The sequence below is a fragment of the Artemia franciscana genome, chromosome 5 (assembly GCF_032884065.1).
Source record: "Artemia franciscana chromosome 5, ASM3288406v1, whole genome shotgun sequence".
NCBI lineage: Eukaryota > Metazoa > Arthropoda > Branchiopoda > Anostraca > Artemiidae > Artemia > Artemia franciscana.
This window is the reverse complement of record NC_088867.1, coordinates 39,520,083-39,542,537: the sequence shown is the minus strand read 5'-3', so window position 1 is coordinate 39,542,537 and position 22,455 is coordinate 39,520,083. Positions and strand designations below refer to the sequence as shown.

Below are 22,455 nucleotides of genomic sequence, written 5' to 3'. Positions count from 1 at the left end.
AGAGAAAGTGCGACCCAGATTCAGGATATCATCAGCATACGTAAGTAAAGACACGTCTAAACCCAGGTAAATACAGGTTGCCTCGATAGAACTTTGGGCTGGAATGACTGAATTATTAAAAAGCGCGGGAGAAGTAAGACCTCCTTGTCTAAAGCCCTTTATCACATTAAAAAGCTCTGAGCGGCACTTCATTTTGGCACGAAGATGATTATACATGTATCGAATACACTTTACAATCGAGAAGTCAACCCCCCTCTTTAAACCTTCTACCAAAATCTGGGCAAAAATATACGAATAAAATGCTCTGGCTGTGACCAGTGCGCATAGAACAAGAAAATTCCCGCAACCTTTCACATCTACAAGAACCTTTAAAAGGGAAAAAAGAGCTCACGACTAAGTTTTTTTTATGAAAACCGAACTGATGCACAGGCCCAGTACACTTTTGGGAAATATCTCTAGGAATAATAGACTCAAATATTCTAAAAGAAGTGCTAGAAATGAATAAAGGCCGATACGATCGACAATCATCGAGATCTTTTTTCCCTTTTTGGGTATAGGCGTCATCTGGTCAATACAAAACTGTTGAAGCATAATACCAGATGAAATAGACATTTGAAAAAGTAACGAAAGATGCTGTGACAGAAGATCACAACAAATTTTCGAAGTGTTTAGCAGATACTAAATCAACACTGGCAGATGTTTTTTCTTCATTTTTTTTTTTTAGTAAACACAATGTCAAACGGTGTCATTATAAAAGCAGAGCGCATAGAATTAGCAAGTAAACGGTCAAGCTCTTTTTTATATTTACTTTCTGCAACAAGGTCAGGTGACGAAAACTCACTTTTATAATAATCAATCCAGCTTTTTTCTGGAGTACTACCAACAGAAGTCCGATCACTGCGTTTAAAACTTTTCACAAAAGTGAAGGATCACTAGCTATCTCATTGACATTTTTTTTTCTTTTTTTGTCAACATTGTTTTGTGGTGTTCAAGTGCTCTTGTAAACTTTCTTTTTGTCTTGAAACGTAATTCGTTTACTATACCGGAGCGTGGTTTATCGGGTTCGTCCCAGATTCGGGGCCGCAATTTAGCTGAATTAAACTGCAACAAGGCTTGGATTTTTAAACCAGTCGATGGCTTTCGTCTTTTTGCGAACACGTCTAGATGGGACTGCACACTTTTCTGTGCATCAAAGCGTGTGGTTGATTTCCGCAAGATAACTCGTAATCTGTATTTCGATCTCACCCTCACTAACGCAAGATCTGCATTCTGAACTAAGTAGGTGAAAAAAAACTTTAATTTTGTTGAATAGCGTGTCATACTCAGACATGAATAACTGACGATCAACGTGACTCCAGTCTTGAACATAAAATCGCTTTTCCTCTTGTGGGGTTTTGCTTTTGACATTGCACTCAATTGTCACTCAAATAGGTAAGTGGTTGGAATAGCAGCCTTCACGAACTACAGCGGCTTGATCAGGTTTCGAAGTTGAAGAGCTGGGGCCGACATAAGTATAGGATTCATTTTTTTCAACTAATTAATACAAAGAAGGAATGGAACTCCAAAGAAGCTGGCTTCTAGGGAGTGTTTCATCAGTCAAATCACAGTTAAAGCCACCTATTAATATCGAGTACGTGACTGCAGGTTTTGCCTGTTCTTTCATTAGCTTACACACTTTTTTGCAAGCCCCCATAAACTTGACGTCGGACTTCTCGTTACGATAGTTTGTTGGTAGGTAAACATTCATTATGGAAGTATTCAGATATGACACTGCAAGAGTATGTTCACCTACTTCAATTAATTCACAGGGTAAGCGAGTCGAAATTATGATGCCACCGGAGCGGCGACAACACAGTGCCGTTATTTTTACCGGAGAGAAAAACACTGTGTAGTCCGATGAGATTTTGATCAATTTCCTTTTGTCTGCCGACAAAAGGTGTTCTTGGAGGCAAATAATAACATATTCCTTGAGCAACTGAATCAAAATAGGAGTTTTATCAGAAATGTTTCCGTTTATATTCCATGATAGAATCGAAGTTGGACGCAGCATTATTTCAAAATCTATTTAGCAGAGGTTGAGCTACGGGGCACTTGTAGCTATAACAGGGATGACAAGTAGACTTACATAGTGCACATTTTGTCGGTCTAGAACAGGGATCATCTTTAAAACCAGAGTATCCTTCTTCGCCGCAAACAGAACAAATACAAGAGTTCTTGCACGCGCCAGAAATATGCCCGGTGGCTTAGGATTTGTATTACCTTGGAGGAAGAAATAAAATTCTTAAACCAGGATTTTATCGAAACTAATCGCTTGCAGACTTGCAATCGCATTCATTAGATCAGTTTTGACCCGAACAGTAACTTGAACGAACGGGAGTGGCCAATTTGCTTGGCAATAATGCATTTAGGAATTAGGTTTCGTATATCATCCTCTAGGAAATAAACCGGGATACCAACTAGCCCCCCTCCCACGCCCTTTTCCACCAAAATCGTCCGTTCCAAGTTTCAAGATGTCTATTTTGTTCAGCATAGTGGAAAGATCGAATAACTATGCCATTTGGGGTAATATAACACCCATGCCCCCTGGGTAAAGGTAGCCTATGTAGGCTATGAAATTTGCCCATTTTTTTACGGACAGTATTTATTTATTAGATGGTATACAGAAATTTTTCAGAGGGGATAAGGAAATTTTTTTTTGCTGGGAGTGGGTTTCCATGAGGATAATTTTTTATGAGGAGGGAAGTTGCTGTGATTCAACTTTCCAGGAGAAATTTTACACTGAGGGATTTCTATACGAAAATCATTTTATTTGTCATTCTTTCTTTTGTGCCGCATCGATTCTGTATGTAGAGATTTTCTGGGAATTTCTTGGGAAAATTTGTTAGCAGGTTCAGAACTGTCTGGGAAATTTTCCAGTTGGGAGGGGTATTTTCTGAAAGATGAATTTTTATCCGTAGGAGGTTTTTCTGCGGAAGCAACTCACCACTGTGGAGGGGGGGTTCTGGAAAAGGGTATATTTCCGCAGCGATAAGAAAACAGAAAAGAAAAACGATTAGATGTCTAAAAAACGGTTAGATTAAAAAAAAACGTTAGAAGTTCTTTTCAAAAGAAAGCATGCTAAGGGGAAATTTTCTGGTGGTATTGTCCGAAAGAAATTTTACGGGAGAGAATTTCTAGAGAAGATAGAAATGTCCGGAGGGAGTTTTACGGCAGGAGGGGTTCATTTTACATGGAAAGAGCTTGACACAGACGGTTTTTTCGTGAGGTGAATGAATTTTCATAGAGGGGAGTCAAGATTTACCGGCATGCTTTGAAAAACTGTCAGAGGTTAAACAAGAAAGCGAGTTTTTTTCCAACTAAAAGCAAGGAGCAAAATTAAATTCCAAACGAATAGAAATTATTCTGTGTATGAGGGGTGTGCCCCCTCATCTATACCTTAATCTTTACCTTGATCTTGATCCATACCTTTGATTTATACCTTGACTGTTTGTCAATTGTTTTTTTATTTAAGAACGACTCCTGAAACACAAGTTTCGATTAATTAGAATAAGAAGCTTTTTCGAAAGTGTTAAAGAAAAAAATAGCGCGAAGAGCAAGGTATTGATTAGGAGGGCGATCCCCTCCTATACAGAATAATTTCTGTTCGTTTTGAGTTTAATATAAACAATCGGAATTTATAAGTTCATTGTAAGCAGGAGGTCCCCGTTTTTAATAAAAAAAAAACTTCTAGGTTAATTCTGATTGTCATAATTAATGTAGTTCATCGTCTTTATTCCTTATTGTCTTCTTATAGGCTGGGCGTTTGGCAAAGGACTATTTACAGTTCAACGAGTCTGTTGACAAAAATAAACTTAAAATACCAACTTTTTTTCCTACGTTTCAATATTCGCTGCAAGATGGAGATGAACACGCCAACAGTACTCGCTTTTTAGCGACGTCAACTTTTGATGAGTTTCGGGCAAAACGAGTTAATTTGCATGATGGAAGTTATATGAAAAGGGTACCAACTCAACCAAATGAAGAAGATAGTTTGGTTGATGGAGGGCAAATTAATATCGAAGAAAGTAACAAACTGGCCTCTCCCCCTCTTGGTGAGTGCTATTTATTAACTACAGTAATATAGAAATAGTTTAGCTGATCCTTCACGATTCAATGCTAAAGCAAATTTTCGTATCTCCACTTCTTCTACACAACTTCTTCTATTAATAATAACTATAATCATATAATTAATTGTGTAATTAATTGAATAATTATAATTATAAATGTAAATGAAAATAATCGCCGCACTGACATATACATTGCAACGAGTCTTGAAGTCAACAGATAAATCGCAAAAATTTAAGTTACCTATCTTTAGCTCTTAATAGTCAATGAGTCACGGGCCCTCTTTCTTATTAGATGAAGAAAAAGATAAAATCACAAGATTAAGCTAATAAAAATTATAGAGACGCTGACAAAATTTTAACAGAAACTAATTTAAACTAAATGTTGGCTGTTTGTTCTATCATATGTCCATGTTAAAAGAGTTGTTTGTAGAGCTTTGGTGTCGGTTATATGTAATACCAACTTCGACTCCAGGTGTTTTCAATATACGTACTCCAATTCAGAATCCGACTCCTTGCTTTAAACATAATTTCTCCAACTCCAGCTCCGACTCCGAGCTGTAATACTTCCCTTTTTGTAAAGGCCCCTTTTCTTCCCTTTTCATAGAAAGTACATAGCTTTATCAGATTCATATTTGTTTCTATAGATCCCACTCCAAAGGATCTTACATTACTCAGACTTCATTCAGAAAATTTTTTTAGAACTCCTACTCCAACTCCAAAGCCCTGATTTTATACGTTGCTGGCTTTTATTTCTGTTTTAATTATGTTTTTATCTGTTTGGCTCATTGGAAACATGATTGGCAACGCTAATCGATCGCCCCAGAAAGTGGCTAGGCAGACCATACTCTTTTTTTCGCTCTTATTTTTTTCTCGTTCACCAAAAAAAAAGTAAAATTTTGTTTATGTCTAGGTAATCTTATCTAGATGCTTGGGGATCAGGAATTGACCATCGGTAAATCAGTTTAACTTTCCTTCAATTCCACCTATTGTGTCCCCTCCCTTCAATAAGGGGGCCAAATGTGAGTCTTCTCCTTATCACTATCTCTGAAAGATTGTCTTTATGCTATAATGCTGACCTCAGGAAATTTACAAGCCTCAACGTCACAGAAAATCTCCAACGTAATTCATAACTTATATTGCAAAAATGAAACGAATGAATTTCCTGTACAGTGAGCCAAACATTTGAACGTTGTATCCTTTTTGTGAATTTTTTTTTCTCCAAATAAGTCTGTTTTGATTACCTTCACAGTTTTAATCTTTCGTGAATACTAGCTATAAATTACCAACTGAATTTTAGTCAATTTCACTCCTGTCATAAAACCTTTATTCAAAAGCGAGCTCAAGTCACTGAAACTTTTAAAGTATCATAAAAACTAATCGAAAACTATCAATGAATGACTGTTGAGTAATGAAGTCTCCGTTGCCAAGTACTAGTAGATTCCATGTTATTCTGCAAGAGATATTGAGAAACAATTCTCTGAAAGAGATTTCAGAAAAACAATTTGTGAAGTTGCTGATGGTGTCCTAGGGAAGAGTGCTAAGACTGCAACTAGGAATATTAGTGAAAAAGCTTTAGGTTTAATAGAGAGTAGAAGGGGTTTGTATAAGAATTATCTGAGTGATAGGTTGTATGAGAACAAAAGGAATGTAAAAAAAGCGGGGAAAGCATTAAAATATGAACTAAGGAGATGTGAAGTGGAGGCCATGGATAAAATTGCTGAAGACCTGGAAGATGCGGCTAGACGGCATAATAGCAAAATATTATACTGGCATGTTAATAAATTGAAAGGGAGTAGCCAATCCGGACTAGTCCCAGTTAAAGATAGAAATGGGGCCACAATTAGTGATAAGGAAAAAGTTAAAGAAAGATGTGTGGAACATTTTGAGAATGTGCTAAACCGAGATACAGTTGCAGGAAAAGATATAGATGAAAATAAAAAAGTTTGTGATACCTTGGATGTGAAGGAAGATTTGTTTAGTGAGGAAGAATTAGCGACAGTACTAAGAGGATTAAAAAATAATAAGGCTCCAGGTGCTGATAGTATGATGAATGAGTTTCTTAAATATGGTGGCTCTGAGGTTAGGAATAAGCTACTGAAGATTATGAACATGATTTTTGAAAAAGGGGAAGTACTCAAGGATTTTAGGAAAACCTTAATTAAACCACTGTATAAGAAAGGTGACAAGAGTGAGTGTCGTAATTATCGTGGAATTAGTCTGGTCTCTGTAGGTAGCAAATTACTGAGAAATATGATACTTTTTAGACTGAGAGATGCTGTAGACAAAGTTTTAAGGGAAGAACAATACGGTTTTGGAAAAGGTAAAGGATGTGTCGACCATGTGTTCACTCTTAGGTTAATAATTGATAAGTCCCTTCGTTGTCAAACACCTTTGGTCCTCAGTTTTATCGATTATAAGTAAGCTTTCGATTCTGTTGATAGAAGAGCGTTAACAAAGGTCTTATCGTTATATGGTATACCAGAAAAATACATTAAAGTGATTTGTGGTATGTACGAGAATAATACTGATGCTACTGATGTTAAGCTAGAAAATGAGGTTAGCAATTGGTTTTGTATTAAATCAGGAGTTAAGCAGGGTTGTGTTCTATCCCCCTTTATATGGATCATTTTGATGGACTTTGTCTTAAGGAGCACAGGAAAGGCAATTGGAGACCATAGAATCAAATGGGGAGGAAGAACGCTCCTGGACTTAGATTATGCTGATGATTTAAGCATATTAGATGAAAATGAGAGCAAAATGAATGAACTTTGGAGATTTTGCGAGTTCAGGGTGCTAAAATAGGCTTGAAAATTAATGTTAAGAAGACTAAGTCACTAAGTCAGGAATAAGTGAAGATGAACTGGTCACATTAGGTAACGAAAAGATTGATCAGGTTGGGAGCTTCAGTTACCTCGGTAGTATTATTAGTAAAGATGGTGGGAGCAATGAAGATGTTAAAAGTAGAATAGCTAAGGCTCAGGGTGTTTTTCACAGTTAAAAAAAGTTTGGAAGAATAGAAAGATAAGTTTACAAACCAAGATTAGAATATTGGAAGCTACAGTGATGAAAGTGGTCAAATATGGCTCTGAAGCATGGGCACTCCGAAAAGTAGATGCAAATTTACTAGATGTTTTCCAGAGAAATTGCCTACGGATTTTTCTGGGTACCCAGCTGACTGACCGTATTTCAAACAGTAGGTGGTAGGAAAAGTGTGGTTCAATCCCACTTTCTGGGGCTATAATGAAAGAAGGTTGAGATGGCTAGGTCTCGTTCTACGGATGAAGATTGTCCTTTTTGGCCAACCGTCTGGGGCTACACGGAAAGCACGTCGTCCTTGTCTTTGTTGGGAGGCTGTCATAAATAAAGATTTAAAGGAAATCGGAACTTGCTGGGAGGGTGTAAAGAGGGGGGCTTTAAATAGATTAGGTTGGAGGAGGACCTTGCGTAGCTGTGTTGGCCTCAGGTGGCTTGGTGCTGCTCTGAGTTATTATTATTAGTAGTAGTAGTATATTGAAAAATAATTGGAAAGGAATTTAAAAGTATCTTTTTCAAAGCGGAAAATATAGCACAGATTTAAAACTGTGCACTGAAGAGTATACCGTACTCGTAGATGTGCCTTTGTGTAAAGACTACAGAAAAGTACTTTTTCCTGTGCTAACTTTTTATTGAAATTAGTTGGAATCCTGGCTTAAACTTTAAGGAAGTGTAATACCGAACAAAGCACAACAAAGCACAGCAAAAGGTCCAAATAATTCACGACCCAAATAATAATTGCCTAGTGGCTACTTTCCTAAAAGTCTATCCGAAAATCATATTTTAGTGGGGGGGGGGGTACTATTTAAAATATGGTTTACTAATTAAGTCGGAAATCCAAGCCTTAAGTGGACCAAGGTCAGAAATTAACAAACAGTTTGAGGAACTAATAGCTTTTACAAGGTCCTCTTTTTATCGGGGTCGACGCAGTAATGCTGATTAATTAAAGAGGTATACACCTCAGATATATTTTTCCAGGCACTTAGTCCAGAGGGAATGACCGTAGAAATGCAATGGAGGGGATAATTTAATGAAATTTTAAAATATTTAGAGATTTTTACTGCTAAAAGTGATTAGAGGACCCAGCCTCCATCCCTACCTTTTCTACCCCTTTGCAAGCCTATTCCACCCATGGCTTCAGACCAAAAGTTTGAGACAGCAATTTCACTTGAACTGGTTAAAAGATACAAAAAAATTGAGAATCAGGGAGCCATGACACTAACTGATTCAGAAACAAGCCCCGGGGCAAGCAAGCAGCTGTTTTTTTTACAAAGGTTAAAAAGGTTACATTCTATTATTCTTACGTTTAATTTAGAATAATAAGAGACAAATTTATGATAGATGAATCAACAAATTAATTTCTGTTCGTCGTAGGTTTCGTTTATTCTTTCATAGTAATATATGCTAGTTTTAAATATATGTTAAAAATGTAAAAAAAAATTCGAAAAACCTGTTTAAACACTAACATCTAATAATTTTGGTTAATTTAAAACGCAAGGATTATCCAGTGCTTCTCTAAGTACATGTAAGATAATATGAGGAGAAAGAGTGAACTACTTTTACTTTAAATTCTACTACTGCTAACAACTGATCACAGAACCGGGGTACTCAAATCCAACAACTACTCCCACTTCACCCCACTCAGAGCCTCATTTTTCCTCCCTCCCATGAAGCTTTCGCTAATTCTAAACTTTCCGTATAACTTCTGCCCACTCATTTGTGGACATCCCACTTTTAGTCCTAGTTTGATGAAACTTTTCTTCCATAAACATTTATAAAATCTTTTATAGGCGAAATGCAAGACGGTAAACATGGAGAAACTGAAAAAAACTATCATCCGAGTCACCATCTACAGCAGCATCTGGGTGAGATGCTTCCTGTTATACAAGAAATGAATACGTCTTCAACAAGCAACGAAGAACAAAACTTAAATTCTGCTATTTCATCTCAAAAAGAAGAGGAATTTAAAAACTATGGTATGGTATTAGAGTGTCAGCCCTCAAAACAACAACCAGAAAAGAAACCCATGTGTCCTTAACAAACCCATGTGTTATTTACGAATTTCTAATTGTGGATTATTGCCTCAAATAGTGAGTCAAAGACATTTTTCCATACCTAGTGTGTTATTTTCCTTATTAATAGACCCTAAAGTGTTTTACTATACTTACTTACCTTGGATTTTTATTGTGTTTGATTTGTTTCTAGTTGGTGATATATAAGTGTAATTCCCTAGAGATTTCAACGTGTCCTGATTTCGACTTTTCTTTGTCGCTGTTGCCGCTCCGAAGTTGCCAATATAATTTCTTTTGGGCGAATTTGAAAAATCAGCCAAAAAGTCGGCAGCCGAAAACGTTTGGAAAGTTTGGTTATCATATTCAAAGTCCAGTGAAATTTCGTCAAAAAGCCACCAACAGACCAGAGAATTGAAGATTGTGTGATTTAAATGTGTTTGTCTAATTAGGCTAAACTTACAAGACCTCTGTCAAGAGATTTAGATAGTAAATGACTTCAGCATAGGCTTCAGTCTAGTCAAGGTTACTTTGCTGAATTTCATCGGCTGTCGAGTGAGGATTGGTTGTCTGAAGAATTATCTGGATCTAAAATCAAATTCTTTTGAAGAATTTTCCATGCAAAGCGAGCCGCGAAATAATATTCCCGATAGGTAAACGTACACAGGTTGTAAGCAGAAGAGGGGCGGGTGCCTGCCGCAAGAGCCGTACGTACCTGCTGGTATTTAGTTACCCTTAAATTGCGGGGAATAGGTGAGCAGGTCCCGACGCTTCCCTTATACTTGTGTACGCTATCCGAAAATTGCGTTGAATGCTGTGACGTAAGCAATGGGGACTCTCGTACGCAATGCTGTACTGAACTTTCTCACGCGATCCATGCAAGCGGGGAACAAAATTGAAAGCATTGTTAAGCGAGCTGTGGAGTTCTTTGATCATGCTGAAATTCTTAGTGCGAAGGAGAAACTTATAACGCTTGCCAATGAGATTGGTTATGATTACGTCTATCGGAAAACGGCAAACGATTCTGATAACGTGATGGAAATGGCGAAAATCCTAGCCCTTTGCGCTAAAGAGAAAAAGCCCTTGCCTACTTTCGTAATTTTTGATCCGCAGGAAGTGCCCACCTGCCCTGATGAAGTCAGTGCCTGCGTGAGAATAAAAGTAAACGAGATGTGTCGAAAGTTTGATGCCGGATTAGGGGCTATCGCGGATAAGATCAAACTTGCATCTGAACAGTGTGCTCAGCAGCTCGCCGGGGTATCGCAGCAATGTACTACCATAAGCGACGCTATTTCCCAGGGCTCACCCACTCCCCGTTCAGCAGCGAATCCGCCATCAAAGCCACTTTACTCGGTGGTTGTGAAAGCAAACGATATGCCGCCTGAGTTAACGTCCCCACAATCCCGGAAAGACTTCTTTGCAAAGGTTTGCCCTAGCGACGTAAGCTCCGATTCTCTTACTCTGAAACGTAGCAACGATGAATGGAAGATTCTTGTCCAGTCTCGAGATGCCGCTACCCAACTTGCAGAAGCAATGAAAAGGAAGAACATAACCACTAAAGTCAAAGTTCCCCAGTTTGTCGGTATCATGAAAAGAGTACCCTCATCAGTTAGCGAGAGTGAACTCTGTCAAATTGCTGGTTGCGACAAAGTGGCGCAATGCGGATCTACGAGAGCGTTCAAGTTATTCTATGCAAGTCGACAAACACTTGAAAACGCTATCGCGAACCCGCTGAAGATTTGTTTAGAACTGTTCAGGATTGAAGAGTTCCGCTTTCTACCGAGGAGGTGTTTCAAGTGCCATGCTGTTGGTCATTTAGCAGCTGACTGTTCGCAACCAGAAAGGTGTTCGCGCTGCGGTGGCGATGGTCACAGCTCTAGTAAGGACAACCCATGTAGTAATCCGCAAAAATGCCTAAACTGCGGCTCTAGTAGACACTCTTGCTACCATGCTGCTTGTCCCTTTAACAAAGCCCAGCCTAACACTAGCACGTAAATGGAAAATCGAATATTCTGCTGGAATATGAACGGTAAAGTGTTGGACAGAATCCCCCTTCTAACTGACCTTTCTAAAGAATATAACTGTATTTGCATACAGGAACACTTTCTGACCGATGATAGTGTAAACCTTCTAAAGTTTTCCTCGGATATGCATTACCTCGTTCAACCTGCGCGAAGATCTGGGACTCGGGGTCGTCCCTCTGGTGGCCTAGCCATAATCACGCGCTCTAACTCGGGGCCCCCCGTGTGTGTCGAGCAGAATGAATGGTTCCAAGCTGCCAAAATGCATGGCGTGTTTTTCGTAAATGTTTATTTACCAACCAATTACAATGACATCGCTTCAGAAAAGAAATTTGCAAAAGCATGCCAGAAGCTCGGAAAGTGCCTCCTCAGTTTAGTCCAGAAATCATGCCCTGTTATAATTCTTGGTGACTTTAACTGCAATCTCGACGATCATTCCTGCCCTCGGGCTGTACTATTGCTGAACGCCTTACCAAGCGGATTTAAAGTTGCTAAGAAGGATAAGTGCTATTCCTATATCAGTACCGCAAAAACCGTCTCAAATCTTGATCATGTAGTAACTTACAAACTGGACCTAGAGTCAGTCTCGGTTGGATCTGACGGTGCCTATTCGGATCATTTACCTCTCTCTTTTGCAATACCAGCCGTCAGTCCCCAGTGTGCTCCAAAAACCAAGCCTGAGCCAGCACGTGATTGGAAAAAAGTAGTCCGTGAGCAGTTCCAGCTCAATTGTGAACAAATTTTGAAGAAAATTAAAGTGCCTTTCCACCTCCTACAGTGGGATTGTGACCTAACGGAAAGCGAGATACGCCTGCAACTGAACATGTATTTCTACGAAATTTGCCACTCCTTGAGAGTAGCTGAAAGGGTTGCTGTCCCATTACGTAGCGTCCGACGTGGGTCGCGAGTGAAAGGATGGGCCTCTAACAGTGAGCTTGTGAAGGCAAGAGCAGCTGCCAAGTTCTGGCTGGGGGTTTGGCACGAGTGCGACCGGCCAAGAAGCGGGGTAGTCAATGAATTGCGGGTTTATACAAAACGGCGGTTCGCGAAAGAGCTACGAAAACATCGTAGTAGCCTCAAACGGGAAACAGTTTCAAAAATCATTGAAAACCCTAATTTGGTCTGGAAGCTCCGTGCCAGGCCTGTAGAAAGTACGGGACAAAATGCTAGTGATATAGATGAGGAAATATGGGTAGATTATTTTGCTGCTGAATTCTCCCCACCAGATGAAGTGAAAAATAAAAAGTTTAGCGAAGAGCTCGATCAGCTTATGACGAAAGAGCATAATTACCTCGTGATTTCTAGTGCGAAAATAACCCACCTTTGTCAAAAATTAAAGAAGAAATTATCCGCCGGTGCCGACCAAATCTGTGCTCTACACCTACTGAATGGTGGTCCAGTTCTATCGGAGCATTTAGCAATAGCTTACCAAATTATACTAACACATGGTATTGTACCGGACATTTTCTGTTTAGGTGTGATCACTCCAGTTTTGAAAAAGGGTAAACCTGCTCATGAACCATCGTCATACAGACCCATTACTGTATCATCTGTGTTTTGCAAGCTATTTGAAAAGCTCATAATTTCGGACATTAAAGCTAGTTGTAAAGTGCCTCCCCACCAGTTTGGATTCCAAGCTGGCTTAGGATGTGCCCATGCCTTGCATGTAGCTGCAAATGTTCTACTGGATGCCCACATTTCGAAAGAAAGCCTAGCTATAGGTGAATATGATGTACGGCGGGCTTTTGATTCGGGTATCCATTCTCAGAATATGGTTGAGCTGAGAAAGTCCGGAGTTGACCGTGCTATTGTCAAACCCTTGAACGACATGTATAGTAGGCTCAAGGTCCGTATTAAACTGTCAGGTAAATTAAGTCGTAGGTTTGCTGTGGTGAAGAAAGGTATAAAACAGGGAGCCGTATCATCACCTGATCTGTTCAACAACAGCATATCGACGGCCCAGTCAAAAGTGGCCCCTTGCTGTATTTTTAAAGGCATTGACGTGTCCCTAGTTGGGTTTGCAGATGACCTTCTAAACTTTTCAAGAATTTTGTCTTCTTTGGAATCTAACTTTAAAATTTTGGAGATGGAGTATGATGAAATTGGGTTGAGTTTTAATGTGACAAAATGTGAAGTACTGTTATTTAACTGGAATGCCTCTCAACCCGAAATCCAACTAGGGTCACAGGTGGTCATGCCCTCTAAGTCAATTGTATACCTGGGTCTGCCGATCGGTGAAACTCTTCAGCATACACGAGCACTGCTTGTAAAGCACATCGAGAAGAAGATCAGGTCAGCTTATGGAGCTTCGGTTTCCTCCAAGCGTAATCTAAATAGGTCGCTGCGTGCACAAATATTTGTTGCTGTTGCCTTACCCCATGTTCTTTACGTTTCGCCGTTCTGGAAGTTACTTACAAATTCGAATAAAGTAACTATAAGAAGAATATTCTTCAGGTACCTCAAGTTCCTACTTGAGATGCCATTAAGAACAAGTAATTCTTACCTAACGAGGCGGTATTCAGTACCTGACCCATTTACTGCGGTGGAAGCGTGTCTTGAAAAGTACCGTGATAGAGTAGAAGCGAGTAACCACCAGTGGACCGCCATTCTTACATAGTTGTATTATAGTTCCTTCGTGATTATTTTCATTTCAAGAAGTTTCGTTGTGTTTTGTATGTGCGTTTTCTTCTCTTTTGTTTTTTATCCGTCTTTTGTTCAATTGTGACGGGTTTTTCCAATATATTTATTTATTTTATTATTTTAAATAGTTTTCACAAGGTAGGAGCTCCAGAAACACCAGTAATTCCTTCAAATAAATTTATTGACGATGATAGTGAAGCTAATAAAGATGAAGAAGCATCAGAAATAGAAGAATTGGTTTCTGAGAGTCTTGAAAGAACTAAAAACAGTGCAATGAAAAGTAAAGAAGATTTAGTAAACCTGTCAGATGAAGTAGCGTCATGGTCTGTAAACATTGCGAAAGACAGGAAAGAAAGTACAAAAGCTGCAGATGAAGAAAGTTCAGTATTAATTGGATCTCAGTTAAATAAACTGAAGGACACAGTACCAGATGGAGTAGAGACTTTGAAAATGACTGTAGCTTCTGCAGGTTTGATTTTATTTCACTATTCAGTCGTACTTTACCTAGAATAATCTGCACTCTAGTTTATTCAATACACCTGCACAATTCTGGGAGGGAGAAAACTTAAAAAGTATTATCTTAACAAACCCAATTTTAGAGCCAAACTGTTTAAAGATAAAGCTGACAAAAGATGCAAAATGTAAAATTAAAAAAGAAGCAAACAAAATAAAAGAAAACTCCCAGTCGGCTTAACTTCTAGTCCACCAATCACCTGACATAAAAAAAACAATCATCTGGAAAATGGGGTACTCTATGTCCAATGCTGTGCTAGACCCCAAATCTTGTGGATAATTCCCACACTTGGCCGGTGGATGTGTTTTGGTAGGCGTAAGCGAGCGGAAGGTAAACCAAGTGAGAAATACCCCTCTTTACCTCTAATTTTGAAAACCGAAACACCAAAAACTTGAAAAGCCAAGATTGTCCCTGCTGGAGAATACCAATATCCGCTAAGATCTTAAACCTTCCTATTGACAGAGAACATCTTCTTCCAAACACATCCAAGGGGAAAGGGATCTTTTGCATATATATTGAAAGGCTTGCTTTTTAATTGACGACTGCAAAGAGGCCGATTGAGAACTAAAACTATTTCAAATAAAACTAAATGAATAAATTATAGAAGGCAAAAACACAGTTGTGGGAGACATCCTTATTAACAACAATCCATTCTACATCCAATCCAATCCATTCTATCTTAGTAAAACAATCCGTATTAGTATCTTAGTAACACAATATTGATCTGCTACCATTGGGAGTATAAAGGGTAAATGGGTACAAAGAAGTTACGGGGGAAGAGTGCACAGGAAGGGGATAGTTCTCCTCCAACTACTTTTGGATTTTAGAAAAGCCACTACAATGTTCTATTTCTTATCGAATAACCTTTCTCCCAGATCTCTACGAACAAGCGGTCCATACAAAGCGGTCAGGGGAAAATAAAAATAAATGGTAGACACTTTGCTAAGGCGACATTAGTATGTTGCCTCTGATACTGTCGAGGACGTGGATAGACATTTTGAAATCGACGTCAAAGTTCCAAAAACTTAAATACTGACGCCTACTGATAATTTCTAAGCTTTCCAACGTTTTTTTTTAATGTTATTTGAATTCCAATAATTCATAAAGTATCAACAATAACAAAGTAAGGGTCATTGTTTCTCGTCCATTATCACAATTGGATCTTTCGTGTCTTATTTTCAATGAAATAAAGTATGGATGCAGTTGGAGATAGGGGTAGGGGAGGTGGCCTTTCCGGGAAACAGAAAGGTATCTAAATAAACGTGTTAAAAATATGAAAAGGAAAATTAATCTCATTCAAATCTTAGAAAAAAAAGCTTCTAGTTGCACTTGCAAACCCTCAGGAATAATTTCCTGATGAGGCTCATGAGATAGAGTAAAATAAAATCTAAACCAGAAAATATATTTTGTGTTCCAAATGCTTTTAAAATGTTTTCTACAGTATTCATTAATTAGCAAAAAATTAACTTAAGATTAATATTGTAAGCTAACTGTAAGATTGACTCGTCAAATATAAAAAAAAAAAATGAGAACAAAAATTGGAAAACAAAAAGTTAATTAAAAGGTAAGAACAAACAAAGAGAGAAATTTCTACAAATTTTTGAAATCTCAAACATTTGAATACATACATAAATAGATCGGTATATAGATTTATCCAACAATAAAAAAACATTAAGCATAAAAAGTAAAGGACAAATTTGTGATTATATTCCCTCCTCAATGCTCCAACTCTGAAAATACAGGAAGAAGAAAAATAAATACTCACAAAAAAGTGAAAACTGTCACCCATAACGCGTTACTCGCCAAAAACCAAGCTAGAACGAAGCGGATATACAATTAAAACTTGAGCCAGAGACATCCATCGTAAGGAAACATTAAAAAAATTAAATGAAAATAAATTAAGTAAAGAAAATAGAAAAATAAATAAAAAAGAAGAATTTAATTCTTTAGAAAGTAATTTTTTTTTTTTTTTTTTTACAGCTTTCGTGAAGGTACAAGAAGAAAAAGACTTTTAGCTGAATCAGCCATTAAACTTAAACGTCGGTTTTTTGCGTGAATTCAATGCAATTAAGGCCAATTTTTGCAAAGGTTCTATTACTTATGTTCTTAGATAAAACAAATAAGAGAAAGGTTCGTTTCTTTTGAAAAGTTTTGCAATGCATTCTTTATTATAAACTCGAAAATATCGTTAATTTTCTTTAAATAACCATTGCTTTTGCATAATGATTCTATTCTCAAATTTCTGGTAGGATTTTTTCAGTCTCAGGAAAAGAAACAAATTCAAAACTAAGTACTTAAGAACAACAAACTCTTTAAAAATAAGAAAATGCTATATATTTAAATTTAGCATTTAATACTACATTGAACGCGTGAAATATTTTTAAAAGATGCTTTTTTGGATAGATTCAATTCTGTCAGTAAGATTTTCAAGCAGACAAGAGTGGCAAGCACAGCAAGCGTTCTTAAGATTAAACGCATACAAGATCTAAAAACTCGCAAGCTATTGGAGTGAGGTAGTAAAAAAGATTGTCCAAAAAAACATATGTTATCCTTAAGACTGAGAAAAAGGCGATTTGGGATCCATGTGTGGCACCTCACCTATGCCAACTGTTCATTATGGTAAGATACCAAGTGCTACTAGATGAGGTCAAAAAATAATTTGTTGATGATTCAGTCAGTACTTAAATTCAGTGACTGGCAAAAACTAATTATAGCTAATATTAACCTATGCTTAATACTGTGTATATATGAAGCCAAGATAATAATATGTTTATATAAGGCCCCAACACTTTGGTATTGTTGTTTTTTACTATTGCAGACCTTAAGTCAGGACATACAAATTCAATTTGATAAAATAATTCAAATTTAACAATTAACGATCAAAATCTTATAAATGATCCTTGATTTGAAAACGGCAAAAGCCTGTGTAGACGAGGCTGCGAGACGAGGGAAGTTAGAGCCTAAGATCTGAATTAATGCCCGCAAATTATTTGGATTAGCAATGCTTGTATCATTTGATTCCAACAGGGTGCAATATCACGAAATCCAGGGAAACTACATAATCAATGGTTAAATTAAACGTTTCACAAAATTTGTAAAAGATATTGCTTTTTATTCAATATTTATAATACCAAATATCAATATTTGATTTGATATAATATCAATAGCCTCAAATTGACTAGTATCGTTAGCAATAGCAGCGATAAGAATGACTGTAAAAGGGGAAGTAGGGGTAAGACTAGCAGTGGTATTAATAGTGTTAAACGCAGTAGTATTAGCAGAGGTAGTTGCTTTCTGCTAACCTAAAGTTAAGACTTTATGGTTTGCATGCTTTCTGTAAAGCCTAAATTTCATTCAGTATTGTCTTGCAACTTAACTTATATGATTAGATATACTTATAATTATTAGATTCAATTACTATGAAGAATTCTCTAAATGTATATGATTTATTGTTAATCTAAAGAGCTAAAAAAAAATATATCTATACATACGCATTTCAGTGGGGGCGTGGGGGTTCAGGCCTTATGCTGCTACTTTGAATTGTCCAATTTCATAGACTAAAAAAAATTCTGATCTCATCAAGTTGCAACTTGTACACCTTCCTACTAAAATTATGTATACGAAGTCATAGTTTTGTGCTGGACTATTTCTAGAATTTGGTCCCCTTCTCTATGGGACTGAACACATCCTGTTGCTCCTAGGGGCTTTTTTCTATTTTCTACAATGCTAGTTAAAATGGCTATCTAGAAATATTTGCCGAATGGGGCACAGAAGGGCACATAATGGGTGTTCAGGTTCCCTACAATATATTACTTTACTCAAAAGAGGACCATATTTTAGAATTCTCGAACAGATGAATCCTTTTCTAGATTTCCGCTGTTATCTGTCAATACATAAACTAAAATAATAATAACATAGATAAGACACATCATATTGTGCTCAGTTCATGTTCTTGCGGAGATTATAAAGGGAAATTTACATTGGATATCGGGAAGATATATATTTCTGCTCTAAGAAAGCCAGGTTGTCACTCTCAAATAAATGGTCTTACTGAAGCTTTATGTGTGAGACCTTTGAATTGTATTTCTATTTAGAACCCTCTTTTGCATTTTTTTTTTAATTCCTGAAATTGGTGGTCAATTATTTTGCTTATAGTATTTGAAGTTATTTTTGTGTTGTTTTTTTTTTGTTTCCTTTTCTTTTCATTTGTTTTTCCTTCTATTTATAGAATTTGCTGATATGCTTATAGTATTTGAAGTTTTGTTAAGGTTGTTTTTGTTTCCTTTTCTTTTTATATCTTTGCCCTTATACTCCACATTGTTGTTTTTGCTTTTTGTGGGTAATAAATTCTACATACATGCATACATACAGAAATACTTTTTGTTTCTTTTTATTAAAGGTGATGCACCAACCACGCGATTGGAAAAGACTTCAGAAGCAACTACAAACGGCATTTCTAAAGCAATAGTTTCTGCTGCGGTACCTTTAGCACGGCTCTTCGAAAGGAATAAAGACTATGTTTACTCATGTGATCAGGCTAATGAGCAGCTATCTTTGGGCCACCGGAAATCACAAAATAAGGCAAACTTTGAAGAGGAAACAAACAAAATTAACGAAAATGACGAAAAGTCAAGTATTTTCAGAAAAATGGACGACTTTTTATTTCGTAGAAAGAACCGTAATGGGTCAAATACAGAAAGACTGAAGAAAGCAGGGATTATTTCTGAGATTTTTGGGTATCAGAATCTTGGGAAAGAAGAGGAATCAAAGGCTTTGAAAAGATGGATGGGACTAGGGAAAGATCCAAAGTCCCTTAGAAACATCACCAGGGTAGGAACATTTATTTTTACTTATCCTTTTGTGCAAGGACTATGCTGACCGTTGTGAGTGTGCACTGAGAGAAATAAAAGTATTGCCCTTTCTAGTTTTTGAAAGTGTTGTCTTTATTTTGGAAAGAGAAATGAAAGTACTGCTCTTTTTTATATAAGGTCTTTTTAATATAAGGTCTATACTGCTCTTTTTAATATAATTCATCTGTATACCAAAAATCAAATGTTTTCAGAAAAATGGACGACTTTTTATTTCGTAGAAAGAACCGTAATGGGTCAAATACTGAAAGACTGAAGAAAGCAGGGATTATTTCTGAGATTTTTGGGTATCAGAATCTTGCTGTCTGGCCTAACAGTTTTACATGTAATCTGGAAAATATACTTTGGCCGTTTCATAAATGACAATATTTTCAGTAAGCTATTGAAATTAATGCAAATAATTGCCAAGGAAGTATTTAAACCTCAAGAAGGCTGGAATAAATTACGGTTTTCAAAGACTTGCGAGAAACATCATAAAATTCTTGTTTATGAAAAGTTTCATTGCGCTCTTTTACTTTTCAAACACTTCTTGGTAACAAACTGTAAGTAAGGAGCGACCCGCCTCAATAGTAACCGAAACTATAAAGTAACCGAAAACTCGATACCAATAGATACATCAAAAGAATGGGATTTTTATGTAGATTTTAAATATATATATATATATATATATATATATATATATATATATATATATATATATATATATATATATATATATATATATATATATATATATATATATATATGTATCATGAAGTTTAGTCTAACCCATCGATACAACCATATAACCATCATATAACCAATCAGTTACGAGCCTGAGAAAGTTTGCGTTATTTTTGATAAAAGGCGAAACAACCCCTAAAAGTTATAAAATCTTAATGAATGTCACATCATCAGATTCACGTATCAGAGAACCCTACTGTACAGATTTCAAGCTCCAATCAGCAAAAATGTGGAATTTTGTATTTTTACCCAGAAGAGAGGTCTCGGATGCGTGTTTTTATTCTTTTTTTTTTTGCCAGGGGTGATCGTATCGACCCAGTGATTGAAGAATATTGTGAGAGGGCTCATTCGAACGGAAAATGAAAAGGTTTAGTGCCCTTTTTAAATGACCAAAAAAATTGGAGGGCGTTTAGGCCCCCTCCCACGCTCATTTTTCCCAAAGTCACCTGATCAAAATTTTGAAATAGCCATTTTGGTCAACATAGTAAGAAAGTCTAATAAATATGTCTTTGAGGATGATTTAATCCCCCACAATCCCCCGGGGAAGGTCTGCAAGCTATGGACTTTGCCCATTGTTTAAATATAGCATTGGTTATTGGGAAGTATACATAAGTTTTCAGGGGTATATTTTCTGGTGAGAGACTGGGGGAGGGATTCAATGGGAGGATCTTATTATGGAGGAATTTTTCATGGGGAAACTTAAAACGAACAGAAATTATTACGTATATGAGGGGGTTCTCCCACTCGTCAATACCTGACTCTTTACACAAAAGTTTTCTCTAGTACATTCAAAAGAGTTATATATTCTAAGTAAACAACCTTTGTGATTCAGGGGTCGCTTTTAAAGAATTGGAACAAAATTCGAATTTTAGCGAAAAGATCCAGGTATTGACGAGGGGGCGAATCTCCTCATATGCCTAATAATCTCTGATCGTTTTAAGTTATATGTTGCTTCTTACTTTAAAGTTGACTTTTTTTTAAGTTTGACTCTGGACATGCCTAAATTTTTTTCTTTATTTTTGTACCGCATTTCTTTTTAGCCAGCTTTCAAATGTGCTTGTTGGTTTAATTATTAATGTCTTAAATATCATAGGTAAAAAGAGAAACCTTAACCCATGTAAATTCTTACATTCAGTATATTTAAGTTTTTCCTTTTCTCCTGAATAATCCGGAGAAAAGGGTGCATTTTTTCGAAATAGAGTTCAGTAACGATAGGCTGTTGACTTCAAGCCAACTTACTGGGTTTAAAAGACATTCTTATGGCTTAAAGATTGAGGCCAAAAGCTAGAAAATTGTTCACAATTTTTTTTATGGGTCTATCTTTACAAAAAAAAAATTTAAATTGCCCAAGTAATTTTTTCCTCCTAAAAAAAGGTCTTAAAGTTATGATTTCTGGAATTTTTTCGAAATTCAAGGCAAGAAAAAAGAAAAGGGGAATTAAATCTAATGTTTTTTAAGACTGTTTAAGTCCAAACTTTTAAAAAAGTAAGGACTCGGGACGTTTTACACTCTGGAAAAGCAAGAATCTCTTTAGGGACACATTAAGGGAATACTGCTATTGATGGCACTACCCGATATTTTTTGGTGGGAGTGGGGCGCTTGAAGGGTAATAGAAGATCTGTCTCGTCACAGGAATTTCAGGAGCTCATAGAAAGCTTAAAATATGAACATATAACTCATACTATCTTCCAACAGACTGTTTTTAAGCAAAACCATCATTAGAATACACATTTTGAACTTTTCAGTCAGTGTTAGGAATTTTGTCCTGGGAAGAGGACCAAAGGTTCAAAAAGTGTTGTTAAAAATAAGTTGGTATGTTCTTATTCATTGGATTTTTGTATAGTTTTTCCGGGGGTAGGGTAGGAGTCCGTTGGCCCAGCCCCGCTTGTCACATATGAAGCACGTTATTTGTTTTTTTTTTTCCACTATAAATTGGTTATAACCAAATAACCTCTTAATATTTTCCTATATTTCCATATTAAAAAAAAATTATAGAGGTTTTTTTTCCTAAGTACGTTTGTTGACTCATTATGACAAGAAGATCTTGGATCTTACTGAGCAATTAAATAAAAAACAAGTTTTTTTTTAACTGAAACTAAGGAACAACATTAAAACTTAAAACGAACAGAAATTATTCCGTATATGAAAGGGGCTACCCCTCCTCAACGCCCCGCTCTTTACGCTAAGTTTTTTATTATTTTAAAAGTAGAGTTGTGAGAAAGAGTCAAACTTTAGCGTAAAGAGCGGGGTGTTGAGGAGGCGACAGCCACTTTCAAATACAGAATAATTTCTTTTCGTTTTAAATTTTGAAGTCACTCCTTGCTTTCAGTTAAAAAAACTTGTTTTTTCTATTTAATTTCTGAATGTTTTTGAATTAATGCAGATTTTGATTTAGGCTCACCGTACATGAAGAATTAAAACGAAATTTGCATATTAATTTTACTTTTTTTTTTTGCTAAATGGCTTTTTCGAAGTTTTGATTTGACAATTTTGAGAAAAAAGAGGTGGTGGAGGGGGACCTAGTTGCCCTTCAATTTTTTT

General features: G+C 36.7%; 3 protein-coding genes across 3 annotated transcripts in view; all 3 read left to right on the top strand.

Annotated features, from left to right (window-relative positions):
• Positions 1–9,177, top strand: part of LOC136027732 (uncharacterized) — a 79,779-nt gene extending 70,602 nt beyond the window's left edge. The window contains exons 9-10 of the mRNA XM_065705187.1: positions 3,794–4,091; positions 8,930–9,177. Of these exons, the coding sequence (XP_065561259.1) occupies positions 3,794–4,091; positions 8,930–9,177 (546 nt within the window). The remainder of the gene's footprint in view (positions 1–3,793; positions 4,092–8,929) is intronic.
• A 1,993-nt stretch (positions 9,178–11,170) lies between these two features.
• LOC136027730 (uncharacterized) lies at positions 11,171–12,948 on the top strand. The gene is made up of 2 exons (XM_065705186.1): positions 11,171–12,890; positions 12,938–12,948. The coding sequence occupies exons 1-2, from the start codon at positions 11,171–11,173 to the stop codon at positions 12,946–12,948; spliced, it is 1,731 nt and encodes a 576-aa protein (XP_065561258.1).
• A 988-nt stretch (positions 12,949–13,936) lies between these two features.
• The window catches only part of LOC136027391 (uncharacterized), a 35,284-nt gene continuing 26,765 nt past the window's right edge, over positions 13,937–22,455 (top strand). The window contains exons 1-2 of the mRNA XM_065704586.1: positions 13,937–14,278; positions 18,723–19,153. Of these exons, the coding sequence (XP_065560658.1) occupies positions 14,083–14,278; positions 18,723–19,153 (627 nt within the window). The 5' untranslated portion in view covers positions 13,937–14,082. The remainder of the gene's footprint in view (positions 14,279–18,722; positions 19,154–22,455) is intronic.